We start from the raw sequence: 26,259 nt of genomic DNA on the forward strand, positions 1-26,259 counted from the left end.
AAAGGCCTTTGACAAAATCCAGCACCCTTTCTTAATAAAAACCCTTGAGAAAGTCGGGATAGAAGGAACATACTTAAAGATCATAAAGGCCATTTATGAAAAGCCCACAGCTAACATCATCCTCAACGGGGAAAAACTGAGAGCTTTTTCCCTGAGATCAGGAACACGACAGGGATGCCCACTGTCACCGCTGTTGTTTAATATAGTGCTGGAAGTTCTAGCATCAGCAATCAGACAACAAAAGGAAATCAAAGGCATCAAAATTGGCAAAGATGAAGTCAAGCTTTCGCTTTTTGCAGATGACATGATATTATACATGGAAAATCCGATAGACTCCACCAAAAGTCTGCTAGAACTGATACATGAATTCAGCAAAGTTGCAGGATACAAAATCAATGTGCAGAAATCAGTTGCATTCTTATACACTAACAATGAAGCAACAGAAAGACAAATGAAGAAACTGATCCCATTCACAATTGCACCAAGAAGCATAAAATACCTAGGAATAAATCTAACCAAAGATGTAAAAGATCTGTATGCTGAAAACTACAGAAAGCTTAGGAAGGTAATTGAAGAAGATATAAAGAAATGGAAAGACATTCCCTGCTCATGGATTGGAAGAATAAATATTGTCAAAATGTCAATACTACCCAAAGCTATCTACACATTCAATGCAATCCCAATCAAAATTGCACCAGCATTCTTCTCGAAACTAGAACAAGCAATCCTAAAATTCATATGGAACCACAAAAGGCCCCGAATAGCCAAAGTAATTTTGAAGAAGAAGACCAAAGCAGGAGGCATCACAATCCCAGACTTTAGCCTCTACTACAAAGCTGTCATCATCAAGACAGCATGGTATTGGCACAAAAACAGACACATAGACCAATGGAATAGAATAGAAACCCCAGAACTAGACCCACAAACGTATGGCCAACTCATCTTTGACAAAGCAGGAAAGAACATCCAATGGAAAAAAGACAGTCTCTTTAACAAATGGTGCTGGGAGAACTGGACAGCAACATGCAGAAGGTTGAAACTAGACCACTTTCTCACACCATTCACAAAAATAAACTCAAAATGGATAAAGGACCTGAATGTGAGACAGGAAACCATCAAAACCTTAGAGGAGAAAGCAGGAAAAGACCTCTCTGACCTCAGCCGTAGCAATCTCTTACTCGGCACATCCCCAAAGGCAAGGGAATTAAAAGCAAAAGTGAATTACTGGGACCTTATGAAGATAAAAAGCTTCTGCACAGCAAAGGAAACAACCAACAAAACTAAAAGGCAACCAACGGAATGGGAAAAGATATTTGCAAATGACACATCGGACAAAGGGCTAGTATCCAAAATCTATAAAGAGCTCATCAAACTCCACACCCGAAAAACAAATAACCCAGTGAAGAAATGGGCAGAAAACATGAATAGACACTTCTCTAAAGAAGACAGCCGGATGGCCAACAGGCACATGAAAAGATGTTCAACGTCGCTCCTTATCAGGGAAATACAAATCAAAACCACACTCAGATACCACCTCACGCCAGTCAGAGTGGCCAAAATGAAGAAATCAGGAGACTATAGATGCTGGAGAGGATGTGGAGAAACAGGAACCCTCTTGCACTGTTGGTGGGAATGCAAATTGGTGCAGCCGCTCTGGAAAGCAGTGTGGAGGTTCCTCAGAAAATTAAAAATAGACCTACCCTATGACCCAGCAATAGCACTGCTAGGAATTTATCCAAGGGATACAGGAGTACTGATGCATAGGGGCACCTGTACCCCAATGTTTATAGCGGCACTCTCAACAATAGCCAAATTATGGAAAGAGCCTAAATGTCCATCAACTGATGAATGGATAAAGAAATTGTGGTTTATATACACAATGGAATACTACGTGGCAATGAGAAAAAATGAAATATGGCCTTTTGTAGCAACATGGATGGAAGTGGAGAGTGTGATGCTAAGTGAAATAAGCCATACAGAGAAAGACAGATACCATATGGTTTCACTCTTATGTGGATCCTGAGAAACATAACAGAAACCCATGGGGGAGGGGAAGGAAAAAAAAAAAAAAAGAGGTTAGAGTGGGAGAGAGCCAAAGCATAAGAGACTGTTAAAAACTGAGAACAAACTGAGGGTTGATGGGGGGTGGGAGGGAGGGCAGGGTGGGAGGGAGGGCAGGGTGGGTGATGGGTATTGAGGAGGGCACCTTTTGGGATGAGCACTGGGTGTTGTATGGAAACCAATTTGACAGTAAATTTCATATATTAAAAAATAAAAAAAAATAAAAAAATAAAAAAAAAAAAGAATGGGCATCTAACACAGTGCAAAAGCTCGGTCTATGACAGGTCAACAAACACCCAAAGAGAGTAAATGATATATGCACACATCATACAATGTATAACAAACGTGTTGCTGCATGATAGATTTCCAATCCTATCCATGAATAAAATATTAAAACTTAATCATCAGTATATCACACCTTCCTTGTCTTTCTACTAGCTCATGCATAAAAAAACTCTTACCTCTGAGCTGGAGGTCCATCCATAATTATATTGATCCACAAAATCTGCATGGCATTGAGAGGATTAGGAAAGTTCATTAATGTAGCCAATGAGATTAAAGTTAATGCTGCTATACTCCTGTTGAAAAAAAGTAATTGAAAAAAATCTGTCAGCATAGTATACTTCCTACTACTTTTATAGCACTTCCTTAGCATTTGAAAATCTCATTTTACTACTGTGCTTTTAAAGGAAGTCTGTATATCCAATTACCCTATGCTTCATTCAGGTGTGAATATTCTGAAGCTAAAGTTAAACTTTATAATCCACAGCATTTAAATAAAGGATTTCAAGATGTTTAGATAATAACAAATAGAGGAAGATTTTAAACACTGAGTTCAGAATAGCTGTTATTACAGTATAGTTAACAGTTTCAACAATATTTTGGCAACTATTTTTTGACTACAGAAAAGCCCTTCTACTTTTGGAAAAAGATACCAAGGAAACACACTAAGATTTGACACTGCTTCCTTGGTTATTTCTGGAGCTAGTAAATAAACCACAAAGGTTTATATATTTTGATGATGACTTAGACATCATCTCTTTATCTTGCCATTTTTAATTTTAGGATAGAATTAATTTTCATTTTGGAAAAGTTACATATGAACAACACTCAGAAATAGCCAAAAAGCTTCTAAGCATTCTGCTTGAATTCTACTTGTCACATAATTTATCTATAAGACCCATGGTGACAAACTTCTTATAAACTTACGTGCTCAGCTGGAATCTAACAAAATTTTTAATATTATTATAAATCCCTTTACCCTCTTCAATTGCAGACCTGAAAGTTAAAAAAAAAAAAAAAGTGATAATTATCATACAAAAATAAAGATATATTTACTCTAAAACACCAAAGACCTACTTTTGAAAACAAGTTTCCAACTGATATAACACATCCATCACTAAAAAAGAGTCTGTTATTTTCTTCACATATTAAGATTAGAAACAAATATGGAAACATTATTCTGGTAAAGAATTAAAGTCACATCTGTGAAGCTCTACCTGAACTAATTTCATTATACAATATTAAAATTCTTATTCTTAAAGATATTTCAACATTACAATCATAACACTGTCTTTTTACACAACAGACAATACTACACATTTATAACACTAAAATAATGAGCTTCTTTACCCCTTCAATTTTATTTTTCTTAAAGGTAAAGACGCATGCATGGTAAGGAATTAAATTAATGTATGTCAGGAATTAAATGGCAATAAAATATATTAGAAATCTAGCACATAAGCTACTATTGTTCCTACATACAATTAGAAATTCTGCTTTAACAGAATTATATAAAGAATATGGTTTACAAAGATTCATTTAAATTCTCATTTGGTTAAATCTAGGAAAATACATGTTTTTTAAACAACTTCCCCTTCCTTTCAAGATTTTTATACAAGTCTCAGAATGCAAAGAAAAAAAAAACCCTATATCCCTACAAAAGCGTGGCAATTCAGAGCTCCCGCATGCTCCACTTCAGGCCCCGATGGGTTAATATAGTACCCTGGACATATAATTAGCATGTGTCACTGAACTGAGGAGGACTCAGGTTATCTAACAGGTGATTATCAAGTAACAAGAGTCAGGGGACCCCCACATGAACATTGTGCAACTGACATTACCAGGTATAACATAAGAATCTTAAATCAATTAGAAACCATGGTTGAAGGAGACAACGCTATTTAAAACATAATCACTTGTATCACTGACAACAGGGACAATTACAGACAGAAGGCAATAGGTATGGATAGAGATTTGATTATTTTAATACTTATTGTAAAGCCACACATATGCATATTTCTAATAGACTGAATTTAAGTAGAATAAAGGCTCCATTAAGGTTTACTGCTGTGCCACTACACTGGTGGCCAGAAAAATGTGACATCTGGCTGGCACTCAATAAATATTTCTTAAATGAGTGACTCTGCCATTTATTATATCCTTTTCATTCCATACAAATAATTTTCTTCGAAACTATACACTAGGCCATAAATAAGATTAATTAATCCTAGTAAAATAGTTCATCCACTGTGCACATATTTAAACAGTGACTATACTAATTCTTTTCCAGTTGAACTGTCTGGAGATGGGTACAGAAAAAGATGGGAAAAGATTCTCTGATGTGCATTCACTGAAACAAAACTTACATTATGGTTTGGAAATCATCATCCACAAGGATCATGTCTGCTGCCTCTTTGCAAACGTCTGTGCCAGTCTGACCCATTGCAACTCCAATGTCTGCAGCCTTCAGAGCAACTGCATCGTTGACTCCATCTCCTGTCATGGCTACAACTGAGCCGTTCTTCTGTAGAGACTGGAGGGGGGGGGGGGGGGGGATTCTGATAAAAATGTTGCTTCCACAAAGATAAAGGGATAAATAACTCCTATTTTACTCATATAATAAAGACTGGAAACAAGACAGACCACCAATTTTTCAACAACCTTCAATATATGGAGGTGTTAAGATAAAGTTTAGAAAAAGTTTTTATTAATAGTCTCATGTGTGAGAACCATGTCTAAAGTCTGATCTAGAGTTAATTATACAGTGGCTCTCAGGGGCAATTTTGCCTTGTAGGGGACATTTGGCAATGTCTGGAGATATTTTTTACTATCATGACTGGATGCTACTGGCATCTAGAGGGTAGGGGCCAGGGATGCTGCTAAACATTCTACGAGGTACAGGACAGGCCCTCACAACAAAGAATCCAGCCCAAAATGTCAATAGTATGAAGGCTGAGAAACTTTTAACTAATGCAATGGAGGGCTATTGTGATTAAGAACTTAAGCCCTTTAACTAATGGATACTACGTCAGTTGCTTTGTATATATTTACTGATTAATATAAATAACCATAAGTTTTTAAATATTATTTCCTCATAATATCTCCTTTTCTTGCTCTATTTATTCAGTTTCTAAGCAATTACTGCTAATTACACTGGGATGATTTGGCTATGGACTCCTGTCAGAACATACGACTACAATGTCAATGTTTTAAAGAAGGTTGTACTTGCAGATATTTCATTCAAGGTTTCTTCTACATCTTCCTTTGCTAACTACATTCTCTATTAATGCTTCAATTTCAAGCTCTAAAAAAAAAAAATAATAATCACCTCTTTTGCTTCACAATACCTTTTACTTTAATGTTCTATCAGCATTCCTAGTAATGCAATCATAATGAAAGACAAGAAGTAGCATGTTGGAGATAGCGATAAAACAATTGGATTTTTAGAGACCCACCTTAATAATTTTCATCTTGTGCCTTGGACTAGCTCTGTAAAATACCGCAACCTGTAAAAACACAGGATACACTAAAAATCTTCAATGTTAAGAAATATCAGAATAACTCATGCATTTATGACCCAGATTTTTAAAAATTATCTATTTAAAGTATATTTACTTTGCCACAGAGATCAAGTTTAAGCAATAGGTCATATCTGTTAAGACACTCATTTGACATGATCACTTCAAACTTTACCAACAGTAGCACCGGAAATACACAATCTAAACAAGTTATCCAATTTAACCCATTATGTTTAAAGTCTGAAGAGAAACAGCCTTATTCTTGAAATGTTTCAGACACAGAGAAGGAAGAATTCACCTCCATATGTTTCTTCATTACACTGGCAAACAACAAAAATAGCCTTTTCCCTTCGTTCTGTCTTCAGGAAGGATAAAGAACAGCTGCCTTTTTTGCTGTTGTTGTGGTTTTGTTATTGTTGTTGTTTATAAAGTGTCAAGTGTCGGGGAGCCTGGGTGGCTCAGTTGGTTAAGCATCTGACTTCGGCTCAGGTCATGATCTCACGGTTCATGAGATTCAAGCCCCGCATCGAGCTCTGTGCTGACAGCTCAGAGCCTGGAGCCTGCTTTGGATTCTGGGTCTCCCTCTCTCTCTCTGCCCCTCCTCTGGTCATGCTCTGCCTCTCTCTCTCAAAAAATACATAAACACTAAAAAAGTAATAAAAAATATAGTGTCAAGTATCTGCTCATTCTCCCTCTTCATTTTAATTCTTTAGGTTCTCCTACACTATATCTCCAACAGTTTATATGATCTTATCCCTCCAAACCATGCATTTAATTCCCTTTTCTGATGCCATCTCCTGGTCTCCTCAAACCCCTTCACTGTGCCCCAAAGGCAGACATCAACAACATCCCCTGTATCCTCCGCTTTTGCACATTGCTCTAACTTAATTTTTCACACAGCAAAGCCATCCCTACAGTCCTCCCAAAGAGTACCACCAGGAGAGCCCAGACAGGGGTAGGTGTCTTTCATTCCCCCTTTTTTATTCATAAAACCTCAGTTTTGAAGGTCACAGGATACTATACTTCCTACTAACTGCAGGCATTCACTGCTCCAGGTCACTCCCCCATGTTTCACAAAATGTTTTTCAGATTTTTGTTTTAATGAATACAATGTTGTATTAGTTTCACATGTACAACACAGTGATTCACAATTCTATACATTACACAATGCTCACCATAAGAGTAGTTACCATCCATCATTACACATTATTATAACACTATGGACTATGTTCCTTACACCGTACTTCTCATCCCTGTGACTTAATGAACTTCTGCTTCACTGTCACTCTTTCCAACAACACTTAAGTCACGGCGATTTTAATAACTACATAATATACCATTCTTCTCCCTACTGTCCTAGAGGATTAGTTCATACTAAGTTTTCTCTCCTCATACTTCCAATCTATCACCATCTCCAACCCTAGGCTCCGTTGACAACTTTGCTTCCCACTTCAAAGAAAACAGAATGAGGAAAGAACTTCTGTAATTCCCACCATCCAATATCTGTATCCAAGCACTATCCTTTCCTTCTCTCCTTTTATTATAGATGAACTAAATATGCTCCTAGCACACGAGTCAAATATTCTACCTTCTGACCTATTTAAAGATCATTGCTCCAGAAATTCTATCCTCTCTTGCATCAAAATCTTTTCCTCACTGACGCATCGTTATCATCAGTATACAAACATTCGATTATTTCTTCCATTTAAATAAAAATAAAACCAAAAACTTCCCTTCTTGTTTTGGGCACTACCCTACATTTTCCTCCTTCTTTATAGCAAAACTCCTCTGTACTTGCCATCTCCCATTTCCCCTCTTCTCATGCTCTCTCGACTCCATCCCAGTTGGGCCGCTGCCCCCACCACTGCGCTGAAACCCCTGCTGAAGACTATTAAAGACGACCTGCTTTGCTCATACCAGTGGTCATTTCTTTTCTGACTGACGCTCTCAGCAGCACGCTAACATAGCCGGTAATTCCCTCCTCCTGAAATACTTTCTGCTCTTGGCTTCCATGATCACCTGGTCTTCCTCCTACCTTTCCTGGTCTTACTTCTCCTGGTCTTCCTCCTACCTTTCTGGCTGCCCCTCTTTTGCAGGCTCCTCCGGACCTCCCTGAAGTCTGAATCTTGAAATATTTCAGGACTCAGTTCTTAGATTCCTCTCTACAAAAGGTCTAAGAATCTCCACCTGTCCCTAGGTGATCTCATCCAGCCTTAGAGATTTAGATTTTATTTTTATGCATTTTTGTCTTCAACCCCAGAATCTCTTCTAAAATCCAGACCAGTGAAATTAATCCACCCACCTATTCCAAAGTTCCTTTTGGATGTCTCATCTAAGACTTAAAAATATCACAAACTGAACCCCTGTTATTTCCCAAAATACATGTCCTTCATATCCTCTGCTAATGGCAAGTATATCCTCCTAGTCGCTCCGGCTCAATTCCTCCTCTTCTCTCACATGCCACAAGCAGTTTAACAGCAAATCCTATTGGCTCCATCCTCAAATAAATCCAAACTTCAACCTCCTTACTCTAAACCCATTGCCAATACTCTGGGCCAATATATGAACTGATTTTTTATTTCTGCCCTTGTCTCCTGCAGTCTCTTCTCAACGAAGTGACCACAGTGAAACTGCTAAAACAGAAGCCAGATCACATGTGTCTTCTGCTCAAAACCCTCCAATGACTTCCTATCTTCCTCAGAATGAAAGCCAAAGCCCATTACTACCTACCCCTTCCTCCTCATTTGTCTTTTTTCACCTGAACTACACCTACGCGGCCTCCACCCTGTTCCTTAAACACACGAGGCACACTCGCCTCAAGGTCTTTGCACGTGTGTTCCCTCGTCTGGAGTGCTCTTTCCTCAGATATTACATGGGCTGCTCCTTTGTCAAGCAGTTTCTCGGTAATAAGGTCTTTCCTAGTCATGTTATCTAAAGATTTCAATTTACCTCTTCAATCTTTCCTCTCTCTACTCCCTGCTTTTGTTGGTGCTCCTTAGCACTTATCTGACACAATGTATATATTTACTTATCTTAGACTATAAGCTCCCTGAAGGCAGTCCTCTATAAATACATATAAAATGAATAAATCACTGAATTTAGTACCATCAAATAGACTGTACCCAGTTTCTCTCCCAATTTTAATAAAGGTCTAAAACAAACGAGGATTATTTTCTTAGGCAAAAGACTCAATTTAACTGTAACATCACATTACTACTTATGCCTAGGGCCTTTAGATACCATGAATCACACAAATCATATTTGGAGAATATATTTCGTTTTTAAAAAGCTCAAAATCCTTTGGACTCTTTAGTATGTCATTAAAAAGGACTAAAGTACATCTGTATTGAAAGTATATTGTTACCTTCTGAGTGACAATTCAATATTACTGCAGAAATTAATCATATAGCACACAGCATTGAAATACAGGAGTATTTAGCAAAGACTGCAGATTTTCCAGAATATTCAAATCAAAGGCTAACTACCACCACTCAGGTTGAACAGAGTAAAATTTTGCCTTTGTTACACTCACTGCACGTCATTTGAACCATCGCAAATCATGCCATTATATCACTGACAATGGCAGCCACGAGGACATGCCAACTGTTGGACTGAAAGCATATTTCTTTTGTACACTAACAAATTACTTGACGTGCAGCCGGTATAGCTACGACCTGATATAAGATTTTAGTATTTCAAAGGTTTGATGGCAACTCAAAAATAAGAGCAGCAGTTTCGAGACCAAGCAGATTTTAATGAAAACTCAGTTGGCGCTTTGCATGTGGTACAGAGTAAAATTTGTTCTTAAAGCACAAGAAGAGCAGATCAATCATTTAGGTGACTAAAAATACTAAATTTAGCGACTCAAAATTATGGCCTAAAGAAATAAGATTTAAAACAAAAAAATATGGAAAGGACTAGAGACTGAGCTACATCACTGTATCGCAGAGCTAGGATTAGACTTGGGGGTAAATGAATTTCCTCTATTCATAATCTTTTCACCTTTATATCCGTTTCTCTACCTAACAACAAAAAAAGAATATACTGATTAAAGATAAAGCACACAATAAAATCATGTAGCTTGGAAGCAAGAGAGAAAAAGATAGGATGAGGACAGGATGGTAAAAGGACAGTGGAAAAGAAATAGAACTCTGAAAAGGAGCAGGTTTAGGGAATAATTTTTTCTCTTCTCATTGGTCCTTCTTTACAGTGTCATATTTGTGGTTAGCACTCAAAGGTTTTTTTTTTTTAATGTTTATTTATTTATTTGAGAGAGAGCGAGCAGGGGAGGGGCAGAGAGAGAAGAGAGAGAAGGAATCAAAGAATCCCAAGCAGGCTCCACGTTCAGCACAGAGCCCAATGCAGGGCTCAAACTCACAACCGTGAGGTCATGATCTGAGCAGAAATCAAGAGCTGGATGCTTAACCAGCTGAGCCACCCAGGCACCCCATCACTCACAATTCTCTTGATCAACATTAATAGACAAGGGTGCTAGGAAAAGGAAGTTAAGAAGAATACAGGAAAATACTAAAGGAGAAATTAATGAAAAATATTCCTGGAATTAAAATAACCTGCCGAAGTTTCCCCAATCTTCCAGGAAAGATATAAAGATACCAGATGCACTGAAGAAAAGAAAAAAAACAAAAACAAAAAACAGGTGACTGAAATAAAATATTTACAACCTACCAAAAACCAAACAGCACACAGATTGGGGATTCTATTACAGGAATTTGATTAATAGTTTTGGTAGTAATACAAATGAAGGTACTGCTATTAAAAAGAACAAAAGAGGATGTCCACTTCTATTGATGGGAAATATAGGACACACTACAAGAAATCATAAACAAAAAACATTGAGAACTCCTAGATAGACTTTCTAAATAATTAAACGAAATTGAGTTTCCATGCTACTCTTTTGTTGGCTCTAGGTTAAAAGGACAGAGTAATGTTAGAAATGAAATAGGAGACTGAATTATGGAAAGAGGAAGCTAAAAAACATTTTAGTAAGGAAAAGAATTAATATGATTTAGTACATGTGGGGAAATCTCAGTAAGCTGGCAATTTAGAAGTTTTTTGCTTTTAACACTAATAAAAGAAAAGCCATTCAAACTGGTATGAAGTAAAAGCATTAGACCAAGTATATATGTTGGCTGTAAGAGAGTTCCATAAACGTAAGATGAAGTGGGGAAGAAAACAAGTTACAGGATAAGGGCAGTCCACCTAAGCTCAAAGAGCTAAAACAATTCATTAATAGTATTTGCAGAAAAGATTTAGGTATTCAAAAGAAATACCTGGAAGGGAGCTCTGGTATTTATGGAATTCCTCCTTAGAATAGGACAAGGTGAAGCAATTCAATAAGCTTCTCACAAAGCTTAGGTTTTATATTGTTTTAGTCTCTTTGGAATAGCATCAGGGTATCTGCCATAATTAATGCATAAAAACTGTTATCTGGAAAAGACGTAATTTGCCCAGGCTGATGGTGTAATTTGTAATTTGCAATTTGCCTCTTCCTTCTCTAAGTACCTTGAAGTTGGTTTCCAGAGTTCATTAGCATTTTTATCAGAGAGCCCAGAGAGTGAACCAAGAAAGCAAATAAAATGAAACTTCAAATCTGTCAATTTCACTACTTGTCACCATCTCTGGGAATAGGTTTGGAAGAAAAGGTTGAACAAAGGTCTAATGGGAAAATGTTTAATTAACTGCAGATTTCACATATATTGACTAATGTACACTCTGTCCCAATACCCCTAGGTAACCTAATACAGAATTTATTCTTTCAGAAATAAATGTCAGGAAGAAACTATCACGAAAGGACACACACACACACACACACACACACACACACACAGTTGTGTTCAAATATGGAAACAGCTTCCTCACTAAATGTAAAATAAAGCAAACACACACACTGCTCCCAGATGCTCTGAAAACAGCATTCATGAGTGACTAGAGCTTGAGCAAGAGAAAACAAATGAGTAAAAGAGCGCATTTCTACTAGTTACTGTATCTAAAATCTAAGCACAAGTGAGGCTGATGGCCCAGGGACTTAATGCTACTGTAAGAAGCACAGTTTGTGGAAATATAAGCTAAACCTTTTCAGAGGACAATTCACCAATATGTGCTAAGCATTTTATAAATGTGTTGGTCATCAGTCCAATCTTTTCACATGATGAAATTTATTCTACAGAAATAATCAGAGATAGGCACAAAGTCATGTACAATAATATTTAATGAAACAGTAAGCAACAGAGGACAAAGTCAGAAGTCACACAGACCTGGACTCCCAGTCCCAATGCCACTGCTATCACTTATCAGCTCTGAGATTTCAGATTAGTATCCCAAATTCTCTGGGCCTCAGTTTCCTCATCTGTAAAAATGGGTCTGCCCATCTCTTATAAGATGGCTATTAGAAGTAAATAGATAACGTATGTAATATATGAATTGCCTGGTACATGGTAAATAGTTGCTTACTCTTATTATCCTTGAAGCATTGTTTACAGTAACAAAAAATAAATGGAAGTTAAAATTTCAACACGAAAATGATTATATAACCATGTATTTGCTGTGTGTTTATACACACATAATATATCCAAGCAAAATACTGTGCACCCATTAAAAACATGTTTTATAATGATAACTTATGATTACAGAAATGCTGATGTTAAATGAAATGTTCACATTTATAACACTATTAAGTTCCAACCAGGTTTTGTCAAAACACATTTTTTAAAAAACACATGGGTTGGGGCACCTGGGTGGCTCAGTCACTTAAAGCAGCCAACTTCAGCTCAGGTCATGATCTTGTGGTCTAGGAGTTCAAGTCTCATGTAGGGCTCCATGCTGACAGCTCACAGCCTGGAGCCTGCTTTGGATTCTGTGTCTCCCTCTCTCTGCCCCTCCCCTGCTTGCTCCCTATCTCTCTCTCTCTCTCTCAAAAATAATAAACATTAAAAAAAAAAAAAGACATGGGTTAACTTATTTTATTATTTTGGATGCTCTGCACAACCTTTGAGTATCTGGATTGTTTGCAGGTAGTTTCCATTCTAGCTCTTCTCTAGGTTTTCAGTTTTTCTACAATGAACATATACTACTAATGAACAAATTTTCTAATCAGAAAATTGTATTATAAAAAGCTTTGAGTTAAGATGTGGAATTAACCTAAGAAAATTCAGTGTTCTATGTAACTTGCAGTTTTGAGTGTAAAATAAGTGAAGAAGGTAGCACATTTTATTACTGTCAATGAATAAGTAGAATATGCCTAATAAAATAAATGTCAGATGATAAGCACTTATTTTAAAGGATACATAATTACAGGTACATAAATGGGCTGAATAACAATGATGACAAGAAATTCGAACTGTCAAGAACTTAGATGTAATAATGCTGCCTATCCCTTATGGGGCGCTTCCTACAGGACCTGTGTACCCACAAATCAGTCTTTGAAGTCCCCCGGAAAACATCCTAAGATACTAAAATAATCTTACACTTGAAGGCTCTGAAGAAGTTGCCTGTGTTATAGAAGAGGAGATACTTTTCCTATAAACAATGTTAGAAAAGCATTACAATCAACGGTAAAAAAGGCATTTCAAAGAAAAAAAGCAGTCTTTTTTTTCCAATTTATTTAAACTAAAAGAAAAAAAAGAGTCTTTTCAACAGATGGTGCTGAATAATTGAACATCCATCTGCAAAAAACTGAACCTTAACCCATTTCTCACAACATACACAAAAATTCAAACTGGATCACAGACCTTAGTGTAAAACCTAAAAATGTAACACTTTTGGAAGAAAATATAGGTAAAAAAAAAAATCTTTGTGACACTGGGTTAAGCAGAGTATTCTTAGAGAAGACATCAAAATCATGATCCATAAAAGAAAAATAAATTAGACTTCATCAGAATTTGAAACCTCTGCTCTCTGAAAGAGTGCTAAAAGAATAAAAAAATAGGCCAGTAGGAAAAAATATTTCAAATCAAATATCTGGTAAAGGACTTGTATATATAATATATAAAGAACTCTCAAATTCAGTAAGAAAACAGACACAATTTTTTAAAAAATAGGCAGAGCAGACACTTCACTAAACAAGATATCTAAATGGCAACTAAGCACATGGAAAGATACTCAACATCATTAATTGTGAGGGAAACGCAACTTAAAACCAGAAGAAGATACTACTATAAACCTATTAGGATGGGGTGTGGGGGAACTAACAATCCCATGTGCTAGGGAGGATGCAGAGCAATCAGAACTTGAAAACACTGCTAGTGGGAACGCAAATAATAAAGCCATCTTAGAAAACAACTTGGCAGTTTCTTACAAGGTTAAGCATATACTAACCATGTGACCTAGCAACTACTCTTAGGTATTTATCCATGAGAAATGAAAATTTATTTTCATACAAAAATCTAAACACAAATGTTTATAGTAGCTTTATTAATAATCAACAAAACCTGGAAATAATACAAATGTCTTTAAACCGGGGAACAAGTAACATTCCCCCAAACACTGGTATACTACTCAGTAATTAAAAGAACAAACTATTAATACTCACAACCAACATGGATAAATCTCAAAGCATTATGCTAAATAGAAGAAGAAATTCAAAGCCTCATACTATAGGATTCCATTTTTAGAGTATTGTGGAAAAGGCAAAACTATAGGGACAGAAAACAAATCAGCAGTTGCCAAGTGCTAAAAGTAGAGAGAGGAGTTGACTATAAAAAGGCACAAGCGAATTTGGGGATATAATGGAACTGTTCTATATCTTGATTGTGGCTGGATGCAAGACTGCACGCATTTGCATTTGTCAAAACTCAGAACTGTACATTAAAAAGGGTAAATTCTACTGTATGTAAATGATACCTCAATTTTTCAAAAAAGCATTAAATACTCATGCTACAATTAAATCAAAGGGGTAAGAAATACAAAGTAATGGTCTCTCTCCACTCTGTATTTTTTACATACAATACAACCACTTAACCTTCATAGCACCTTCCTCAGAGGAAAGTTGGTTCCTGCTAAAGTTAACAAATGTGTGCTGGTATTCATAATGATCATAAATAATAAATACTCTCAATACATCATAAATATTCTCAATGATAAGGCTGACTTCAGTGCTAAGATTTAATTTCAGGATGTGGTTCAATAAATTTGGTGGTCCTGTCTCCATTGTTCCCAAACAGTTTCATTAAGATAACAGTAGAAATGTTAACACTTAGAATAAGGTTTTTCCACCTAAAAGGTGGCCTACCTTTGGTACTATCTGTGAAAGCTGCTGGACATCCATTGCATCTATTTCTTCTCCTGAGACTGACTGGGAAGTTTTGGAATACAATCCCAGACGACTAGCTAAAGTAAAATGGGAGAGAAAACATAATTAAACAAATTAGTTTTGCTTGGGGCTCCTGGGGGCTCGGTTCAGCATCCGACTCTTGATTTTGGCTCAGGTCATGGTCCCAGGGCCATGGGTTCAAGCCCATATCAGGCTCCATGCTGAGCATGGAGTTGGCTTGGGATTTTCTCTCTCTCCCTCTGCCCCTCTCACCGCCCCCCCCCCCCCCCCCCACCTCCTGCTCACACTCTTGCATTCTCTCTGTCTCTAAAACCAAAAACAAAACAAAAAATTAGTCTTGCTTGCTAGGCTACTCAACATAATGCTCACTTAATGTGATTTGTTATCCATTCTCTTTTTAGGCATAAAATGTCTTTATATCAAGGGATCATAAGACAAAATACTAGTAAGGCAAACCTATATGAATTAGTAAAAAGTCTGGCGTTTTCTGTTTGTTTTATTTTTGTTTATATTTAATAAAGAATTTTCACTATTTAAACTACTATACCTAAGAACTGAAACAAAGCCAATAGCTTTTGCTTAGCAGCTCAATTTTTTAAAAAAATTTTAAGTGTATTTATTTATTTTGAGAGAGAGAGAGAGAGAGAGAGAAATCCCAAGGAAGCTCCACACTGTCAGTGCAGAGCCAGACGTGGGGCTCGAACTCATGAACTGTGAGATTGAGATCATGACTGGAGCCAAAGTCAAGAGTCAGATGCTTAACCGACTGAGCCACTCAAGAGCCCTAGCAGCTCAATTTTAACATAGATCTGAATGCATTTTAAGTAAAGTATCCAAAGCCAGACAAAACAGTGGTGGATCTGTGATAATCATGTAGTATATGCAAGTGAAAATAAATGTTAAAAGGTTTTTCTAGGTATAACTTTCCCAACAATGTTATGTTTCTGGTGACATATTCTTCTTAGATAGCATAAAATATGAAACTCCTATTCCAGGCTCTCATCGTATTATTAAAATCAGAATTAATGGACTTAGCAAGCTTAAATTTATCAGTATGAATTATAGTTTACAAACTCCAGAATATTAATTTTCAGTGTCCTTTTTTTCCTCTTATTACTTCTTAAGGTAATCTTAAATGGCATTCAAGCGACAAAAGCATATACATAGTGTAATAACAGAAATATTTATACAAGCTATTTTCTTTCAAATTAGGTCCAAGTTAAAGTCTGCTTTAAAAATTATCCTCAAGTTGAAAGGGAAAACTAAATTTCGTTTCCTTTCATGTGCATAATCTAGTACTTTTATCCACAGCATAGTGGATTATGAGATTAAAAATAATAAACTATTCTTTTGTGAATAAAATACATGTGATTTCCTAACAGTTTAGCTATGTATTTTCAATTAACAGCATTACTTTTGAACCTAAAATAAATTTTTCCCACAATTTTCTATAGAGTATGAGCAAATAAGAGTCCATTTTAATTGCATAATGTCAATATTACGTGTACATGTTTCATATCTAATGGTTCACAAAGCTATGTGCACTGCAGTTAATTTCAGAAAAACTATTTTTAAAAAAACAAAAAAAAACAAAAAGGAAACAGCCTAGTTATACCAATTGCAACTGCAGTCTCCTGTGAGTCTCCAGTAATCATTTTTATTGACACTCCTGAGGCAATGAGTGTTGTGACAGCTTCTTTCACACCAGTTCTAGGAGGATCAATGATTCCCACCAGGCCAAGAAATGTCAGCTGTCCCAGTTCTGGACCAGAAGCTAAAGCTAGAACTGAGGAAATAAAAAAATCGAAAAAAGGAAATGTGAGTCGCATAGCATTACAATTTACTTGACAAAAGCTAGAGACAAATCACTTAAGACTGTAATCTCATAGTAGTTATTATATAATCATTAAATAACCAAATTATTACATGTTAAAACATTAATTTAATGGTTCTAGATAATGGGGTTGCTTTAAGCTATTAAAAATTAAAAGGAATCAGACTAAAGAATAAGTAGAGATGGCAAGTAAGAAGTGAAAAAGAATGTTTTTATAAAGTGACTCCGTGTGGCTCCTCTAAATATCACCTATTAGATCTTTAGAAAATATAATTAGTTATTTGGAGAAACTATGGGTTTGCTGAGCTTTGAAAATAGTTTTAAACAGACACCTCAGAGGGGGGTTGCTACTAATGTGTCTTCATCTTTCCATTTTATAGGTCTCCAGAACACTGAAGCCTTGGAGAGAAGACTTATTAATTAATTATACATAACATGTAACAATTTCATACATGACAAACCCTGGGAGGTTAATTTAATCTGTAAAGTGACTGTAAAACCACTAATAACACTAGTTTGATTTCTCTCACTCTTTTCATAACATTGACAGGTATGTCTTATTTGTAACTTTGGTTCTCTAAGAATATCTAAATAACACCACCATATCATTATTTGTGTCATCCCTGGACACTTAAGATACAACACAAACTACTATTCATTTCCAAATATCATTTAGCTTAGTCTCACAACTCTGGTAACTACCTTATAAGCCAAAGGGATGTGTCTCCATCTGGAATATTATTAGACTGAACAACTTACAGAAGAAAAAAAAAAAAAAAAAACACACACACACACACAAAAAAGCACACCAACTGAACATATGTATCTCCTGGGGAAACTGAAAAGTCATAACCATGATCACAAACAGTATCCATTCTTATTTAAGCAGAAGGTTCAAAGGATTAGATATATTTGGAAAACCAAGGTTAGAGGCAAATGACTTCTATTTTTCCGATGTCTGAGTCATACACCTAACTATGTAGATGTGTGCCCCAAAGGCTTTCACCCTGGAGACAATGAGTCTCCTGACAGTCCAGGGTGTTGGAACAGAGGCAGAAGACAACAGAAGGAGATAGTGAGTACCAATTCCTATGTCAGCAAACCCTAAGAAAGGGAGATCAGCTCCTGGCGCTCTCAATAGAGGGGTGGTATTAGCCTAAAGGTTAATATCCTGTATTTATTTGTTTGTTTCCTCAGCACAAATGAAGATGCACTGCTACTGTTCAGGACAAGGGTAGGTAGACTTTTTTCGTGTGGAGGGTCCCTGACTAAAACATAAAAACAGAACAGACTCTGACTTCAAAATTAAGAACCACATGTATTTAAGAAACTTAAATTTTGTAAGATGTAACCTAAGTATGTATCAGGTTAAATCTGAAGTCTTCCTATTCCCCTTATGTTAATTTCAGAAGGAGAACAAAGCGGAGCTTAAGCACAGGAAAAGACATGAAGCAAGAGGCAAAAGACCAGAGTGTTTCCTAAAGCCCTGGGAAAGAGATTTTCTTGCTACCAACTCTGGTCTGTTTCACAATGTTACAACACCAAACCACACACACACACACACCAACAAAGACCTCCATAATCCTTCAGATGAATAGAGTCAAAATAAAAACATATGAAACCTCTGAAACTTCTTTAGGGTCCCTAAATCCAAGCCAATTTTGGATTAACAAAATCTTGTTAAGAATAACAAAACTCTGCCTTCAAAGCCACAAGAATACCTTTCTAAACCTAGCTTATTGTAAGAGCAGAAATCCTGTAGACCTATCCAAATGTTTTATACCCACAGAGAGCCCTTGCTGAAGTGAACCGTGAATAAGAGGAGTATCTTTTTACATTAAGTTGCTTTCTCCTCCCAGGATTGTACTTGACTTCTATTTTGTAAAAATAATAAGACTAAGGAGGCCAACTCTTCCAGCTTCCTTGAAAGAGACTACAAGCCAGAGGACTATCGAGAAGGTAAAAACCAGGTATGGCCTCAACCCCTGACTCTTCAATCCTACACATGCTGTCCCTAGGAGAAATGGCTTAATGTGTGTGTGTGGAGAGCAGACCCTCTCTCCCCATCACTGTTCAGTCAGCAATACAGACATAAAGCAGAATGTGGGCACTTCTTTACCTGTCTGGTGAATGGCAAGGGAAGAAGGTCAGCAGAAGAGGAATAAGTAAACAATCACCAGAGTTTAAAGGACAAATCAGAGACTTAACATTTTAATATTTAGGGAATTATTTTAGATCTCGTAATAAATAAAACAGTTAAAATGACAAAACAAAGAAGGAGTAATATCACTTTCCCTTCCTCCATTTCTTTTCTCACAAGATAAGTTTGTCAAAAATAAAATTTCTATCACCTACTCAGAGACCACTGCACGTCTGTAAGAATTAGAAATTTCATATTTTGCTACATTCCCAACTTCCCAAGTTTTGGGGGCCAAATAGCCAACTAAAACATAAGACTTCAGAAAGGACAGTGTTCTATAAATAAACCCTGGAACAGAATGGGGCAGCTCAGATGTGAAGCACAAATTCATCTACAATTAAAAGAAGGTCTCACTGGGGTAGGGGTTTGGGAGGGATGGGTTAAATAGTTAAATGGGATTAAGAGGTACAAACTTTCATTTATAAAATAAAGTCATAAGGATGAAAATTACTGCATAGGGAATATAGTCAACAACACTGTAACAGTATTATATGGTGACAGATAGTAACCATACTTATTGTGGTGAGCATAGCACAATGTATACACTTGTCAAATCAGTATGTTATACACATGAAACTAACATAACATTGTATGTCTGCCTCAATAAAATACAATAATAGTTACTTTTCCACCCTAAGGAACTATGTTAAATGGCCTTACCTCTGAGCCCTGCAGAGCCCATTCGTGCTTTCTCCTGTTGGTACAGATCTCTTTGTTGCTGGGTAAGTGCCAACATCTGCCCTTTGCTATAGTATGTAGTACAATACTTAATCACCTGTTCATAAGCACCTTTCATAAAACAAATCTCTGGTCCATCCTAAGAAGAAAAAACATTGCAACTAAATTCAAGTTAATGCCAACTTGTATATATCTGCCACTGGAGTCAACAATACATGGCATACATTTCTCATAATAACCAGGGCAGTTACTCAAATCTAAGGCTTTGAATGGCACTTCAACTCTGAAGATTAAAAGTTCATATGTGGAAGCTTTTTTTACCCTCCAGAGAAAACAGCATCTACTCCCCAACCACCCTCACCTCCACACACTGAAGGCAATGCTACCCTAAGCCCTGGATTAGCCACTCTGGGATTTGGGGAGGGCCTTACAATGTAACAAGAAAAGGAAAGAGATCTATCATTTGCCCACAAGCAGTGGCTCAGGCTTTCCATCAGCTGCTATTATATGCACATTATGTATGTGATCCCATTTAATTCCCAAAGCTACCTTGTAATTATGGGTATTATCAGAACCTTTTACTTTTTACCTTAGCAAAGCATTATACAAAAGCTTACAATGAAAAACTACAGTCACCTGCCCAAATTTTCACACCTCTAGTCCTACTCTACTGGAACAAACCAATTTTAACTGTATTCCTTCCTACTTATCTCCATATTCTTACATGCATTTACACTGCTACTTTTTTTGCTGATCAATTTTATACATGGTCCACTGTGACAGGTGATAGTTTGGCCACCCTACTATCTATTCCTCCTCTCCCCATTGTTACAATGAAGTTAAAACAAAAGTTGCCAGTATTCTGTGTACTTTAGGGTTTCCCACCCACTGAGCAAAGGAAAATAACTAAGAACAGTTCACAAACATCCCACTTCTTGCAGGTACATGACAGGAATGTATTTCTCTGCCCTTGTCTCCCACTTTGAAGTCAGAGGTGACTTGCTTTGACCAATAAATATGAACAGCACTGAATCACTGGCAAATGGAAATAATGTGCTATTCCTCTGGCCCTGCTAGGACAGTGTATGCTCACACTGAGACGGAGCCTTCATCTGCCTTGGGTCCCCAAGTAACTACTGAGCAGGTATTAGGAGGTAAGGAGGCAAGAGGAAGGTATGATGTGGTTTCCATTAACTCAAATATATTTCTTTTCTTATTTAACTTCTTCTTATTTGTTTAGTTTTATGTATACCTGTTATTATCCCCAAACTCTTCCATGCAATATAAAGCCCTTCTCAATGATATTTTTCGTATGATTAAATGAGCAGGTAAACTATTCCTTCCACATTATTACTGAAGACCTCCTCCTTGGGTATTGTTCTCCTTTCCTTTCTAGTTTGAGTTGGCCAATTTCTAGGCCTGATACATGACTGGTATGCAGGACTTCCCTTCACCTCTGTCCTGGGGATTCTTTGCACCCTTCTCCTGGTTAGAACTCACTGGGTTCGAAGTCTTCATTTTCCTTAGTTGTGTTTTCTCTTGGAATAACATATCTGCAAGTATCTAAGAAAAGGTATGTGGGATACACATTTTGGGACGTGGAATATCTGAAAACATTTTTATCCCATCCCCACATTTTTTAAGTTCAGTTGAGAATAAATTTCCTCTCCGTGTGAAGACATTCCTCTATTATCTTCCAGCCTCCGGAGTCCAATATTACACTTGAAAAGTCTAAGAAGCTACTTTAATTCCTAAACCTTTATATAAAATCTCTCCTTTGCCTCCTCTCTGGCCCCAAAAACCAGTGGAAGTTTTTAGAATTCTCCTTTAGTGTCCTCAAATTTCTTGATTATGGGCACTGTGTTTATCCCTTCACCCCACCCTTCTTTAATATAACTCATTGTGCTGAGCAGCTGGTGGGCAATTTTATTCTAGAAGCTGAGGTCCTTACTCTGGAAAATTTGGGTGTTATTTGATAAAACCTTCCCATTTTCTGTTCTCTGTTACCACTACGTTGGCTATCTTGTTTATTTTCTAATTTTTGTACCTTATCTTTTATATTAAGCACCTCTCTGACTTTTTGTACCCCTTTCTGATAGATTTGTTGACTTTATTTTCAAAACATTCTACTTAAGGTATTTTGTTGTCATTTTCTAGGGTCTTTGGAAATTTTCTCCAGTATCCAGCATTATCTTTGTCTTGCTGAGACCCCTTTCCCTTTTGGTTTGGTCTGTGTCTTTCATACTGAAGACAAATATTTAGCAATCCTTGACTGTCCATTTACTTTAAGACTCAGGAAATTAAAGGTCTAGAAGCTCCATGGGCACTGATAGCGTTTATCAACTGATAGCCCTTGCTGTAGGGTGATGAGATGATGACCAAGAGTCAGTAAGCTCTACCAGTGAACAAAGAGCTTAGGTAAGAATACTCCGTATTACTGGGATCTCCCTGAGACCAGGAAGCTTCCCTACAACTCTTCAATTTTTGTCATCAGCGAGTGAGGGTAGGAAGTTTCCTCCCTGCAGGCATTCTAAGAAAGTGGAGTTAGATGCTGGAGGCATGCTCTTCAGGACAATGACTTGCCCTTAATCAGTTTTCAGTTGTAAGCCTTAATTCTGCCCTCCATTCTTGTTCCCAAGATGGGATTGCTGATATTCTACTGGGGTAAAGAAGGGCTAATGGTTGGGCCTCAAGAAACAGCGAAGGTTCTTGGGGGATTTCTACTGGTTCCTCACTCAGAACTTCAAACCGATCTCTTGTTTTTAACCTTATGCCTTAATCCCCACCTTCAAAGATACCTATCATACTGAGTCTTTTCCATCCTTTCTCTTTTTAACATCCTTTACTGACTGGCTGTCATTTTGACAGGTTCCAGGAAGAGAGTATAAATAAATGTATACTGACACAATCAAATGAAAGTCCTCTTAAGACAAACTATTTGAGCCACTGGGGTTATCTTTATGGTAAGTCTGCCGTATCTGTGCCAGGCTGACCTCTTCTAGATCCTGAGGCACATCAGTGGGTTTGGGTTTTGTTACACTGGTTGGTTTTGTTTTGTAAGAGGAGATTTTCAGATCAGCATATGAGAAGAACAATCACATACATCTTTCAAACTTATACCCTGCTGCTACCTATCCCCCACTCCCATAACTGAGATCAGTTCTCAAGCTGTAACATTAATGTACAACTTCCAAAGAACAACTCTGGTGAAGTTAGACTCAAAACTGCTGAAGTCAAATCATTAAACTTTACATGAGCCACATTATCTTGAAGTACTGAGTGACCATATATAAAACATAAAGAAACAAACTTTCCATATAAACTCATATATGTATTCTTGTGGTCAAGGGACTCCTTTGGTCCAGGACAACAGGTGAAAATTATTTAACTCTAATGCAATTTTTGAAAGCGTTATGTTACAAGGTTTAAAGGCATTTTATTTTTACACTTTTATTTATTTGTCTCCCTTCCCAGGAGTTCATAAAAGTTCCTTTAAAGATCAGACAAATCTTTTTTCTCCTCATGAACAGAGTTCCTGGCAGACATCTATTGACAAGTTCAATGTTGGCCAACTTGGCCTTTCTTTTAAAATCAATTATGTTTCCTACTTATTATGGGTGAGAAATCCTCTCACTCATTCCTGTCTACAGAGATGTAATGGCTTCAAACTATTTGCTCATAGGGGAAATCACATAACCAATTATTAATTCCTAATAAAGAAAATACTAAAATAACATATATATTTTTTAAGGGCATGGCAAAAGTTTAAGCATCAAACTGGTAACAGCAACTATGAGTGACATACTTTGTAGATAACTAAGAACTCTTGTTACACTAACTTTATAAAAATTGCTAAAGCACCCAGGGACAAAGCAGTAGCTTGAAATATCACTGCATGTCATTTTGCCAGTTTGTAAGCTGGATCAACTAACATGAATTATACATATTTGGTAACCACTTTTCCACAAAATAATGTGGTTTTGTTTGTTCTGAAGACAAGGCCTTCCTTCAGTGAAAGAATACTGTTTGACACCAGAGAGCAGAAACCTATAATACACAGTCATCAAGAACAAAGATGTTGATAGAATCTGATGTCACAAGTTCTAGGACACTGAGACCAGGCTCCAACTCATTTTAAGCTATTTGCTCACGCAGCAAAACCGGGTATCCATACGCATGAAATCAAAGGGAGCATGAGAGCAACAAGGATGAGTTACTACGAATTATACATGCTTTAAAGAAACAGGCCTTCGCTTTGCTCAATGATCACTTAAACCCAAAGGGGGCTAATGAGAGCAACACGGTCATCTATGTTCAGCAGGACTTAGTAAGTACTCGTTACCTGCTGTGTCCGGTGTACACACTTAACAGCCATCCACTTTTGCTCAGAGCTAAAAGGATATTCAGCTTTTCTGATATAGTCCTGTTGAAGCCCATCAAGACCCATCTGTATGACACAAAAAGAAAGTTAATTCTCACCAACATGGGACTATTTTTTTTCTTTAACACAACTTTACAGCTAGGCTGGCTAGAGATATCTGTGGAGTATTATTCAAATAATGGTGACAGAACAGCAATGCTCCTTCCATTTATACTGTATTTTTCTGAATGACAGCATACGTGATCAAGATGAAAGCCTTGGTGTGTACATACAGTGTGAGGCATGTTCCCTGGACAGTATGTAGACCAAATCTTCAACAGTGACTATATTAAAATCTCTGTTGGCTCAAATTCTGGAAGGAAGCAGGGTACCCAAACCACAAAGGTACCCAACTGATACTGAGTATGTACTTTTGTAATCAACAGAAGCTTCCGATTCAATTCCTTACTTCCCCGGGATCTAAATCCATCTTTCTTGTTGCTACCATCCTCCTCCCGTATACCTTACTGCTTGATATTCTACTACTACCAGTGTCATGTAGCTGCTCTCCTTCCCAAAAGCCTCTGCACTTCCCTCTACATATTCAAACTACTCAAAAACCTAGCTTAGTGCTTTTTGTTCTTTGTTATCTACTGAAACATGTTCAGACTTTTCTTCCTGGCTTTCAAAGATCCTCTAGAAACCCACCGTGCAATCTCTTTAACAATCCTGTGGGTTACTCAAACTCCTTTCTTGTCATCCAGGTCACCAATACATAAGCCACCATGCAATCTATGCTTATTTATTCCTCCATGCTTTTATCCTTGCTCTTTCCCTAGCTTACTGCCTTTCCAAATCCTGCCTATCCTTCAAAGCCTAGGTCTCCAGTCTGAATGTGCATTGTTCTTATATGTGGCTCAATGTCTAAGACTTAACTATCTACTATATTGGTCTACCTTCTTTTTGTTTCCAGTATGTCAGTGTCAACTCCCTACCCTAAAATGTGAGGTCCTCAGTCATATGGAGGTGGTTTCACACACTCTCTTAAAAGTTAAGAGTATAAGGTTAAGTTTAACACAGTAAATAACAGATAACAGATTCAACTTTTAAATATCCTTCAGAAAGCTATACGATGCTACCTTAGTTACAAGAGAACAAATGATAAAGAAATGTAGCTTTCTGAAAGTTAAGAAAACATATATTCTAAAAATATCAATTTTATTAAATACAATAACCTAAATTTCTATACTGGATCTCAATTCAAACAACCTCATTTAGAGGTATCCTGCTTCACACAAGTCTCAAAGCTTTCTAAGACTGCTTTTAAAAGTAGGAGTTTTAATTTTTCTTATGGAAGTGACAGAGTGGGCTTTAGGTTTCATATTTAATCAAAGGTAAGACTTAGAAGAGGAGACCAACTGGGAAAGACAAAAGGGTCACAAAGAACAGCACCCTATCTCCCCAACACAGATTCTAACTCCATACTCGTTTTAAGAAATTGATAATGGAGGAATGGGAAGACTGGAAAAAGAAAAGCTATTTCTCATGATGGTCTTAATATCTTCACATGGAAATACTTTAAAGAATGTTTCCTTTTACTCATTTGAATGTTATAGTACTTCAGCAATTACACCCATTTATAAAGCTTTCCACACGAAACTCTAAATATTATGGAAAACAAAAACGTTCTTCATAAGAAGAAATCCAGTCACTGGTCATTAATTTGTTTCTTGAACGTAAGGCATAAAGCTATACTGAACAGGCTGTATTGGCTCTGTAGTTCCAAGAAGAATAAAACTAGTCCCCAGAAGGCAATGTAAACAATGAAACATTGTGAGTTGTCTTCATTCTACACCTAAAAACTAGTAATACTGAAACTGATAGCCTCACATTCTCTTGTGAGGGTAGTATCTTATATACTGAAGAGAGATCAGGCACATACCTTCATTGCAAGAGCGATTAAAGCTCCTTCCGTTGGCTTCCCCATTAGAGTGTTGTTTCTAATTACAGCATCATTGCATACACAGCCCGCCTAAA

General features: G+C 36.9%; 1 protein-coding gene across 1 annotated transcript in view; it reads right to left on the reverse strand.

Moving 5' to 3' along the window:
- Positions 1-26,259, reverse strand: part of ATP2C1 (ATPase secretory pathway Ca2+ transporting 1) — a 181,954-nt gene that overhangs the window by 31,706 nt on the left and 123,989 nt on the right. Inside the window, exons 15-23 of the mRNA XM_049629814.1 lie at positions 26,165-26,254; positions 24,205-24,309; positions 19,845-20,001; positions 16,766-16,936; positions 15,109-15,206; positions 5,799-5,849; positions 4,710-4,876; positions 3,271-3,339; positions 2,523-2,639 (exon numbers count right to left, since the gene is read on the reverse strand). Coding sequence (XP_049485771.1) covers positions 2,523-2,639; positions 3,271-3,339; positions 4,710-4,876; positions 5,799-5,849; positions 15,109-15,206; positions 16,766-16,936; positions 19,845-20,001; positions 24,205-24,309; positions 26,165-26,254 — 1,025 coding nt within the window. The remainder of the gene's footprint in view (positions 1-2,522; positions 2,640-3,270; positions 3,340-4,709; positions 4,877-5,798; positions 5,850-15,108; positions 15,207-16,765; positions 16,937-19,844; positions 20,002-24,204; positions 24,310-26,164; positions 26,255-26,259) is intronic.

This window comes from Panthera uncia, chromosome C2 (genome assembly GCF_023721935.1).
Source record: "Panthera uncia isolate 11264 chromosome C2, Puncia_PCG_1.0, whole genome shotgun sequence".
NCBI classification, from domain to species: Eukaryota; Metazoa; Chordata; class Mammalia; order Carnivora; family Felidae; genus Panthera; species Panthera uncia.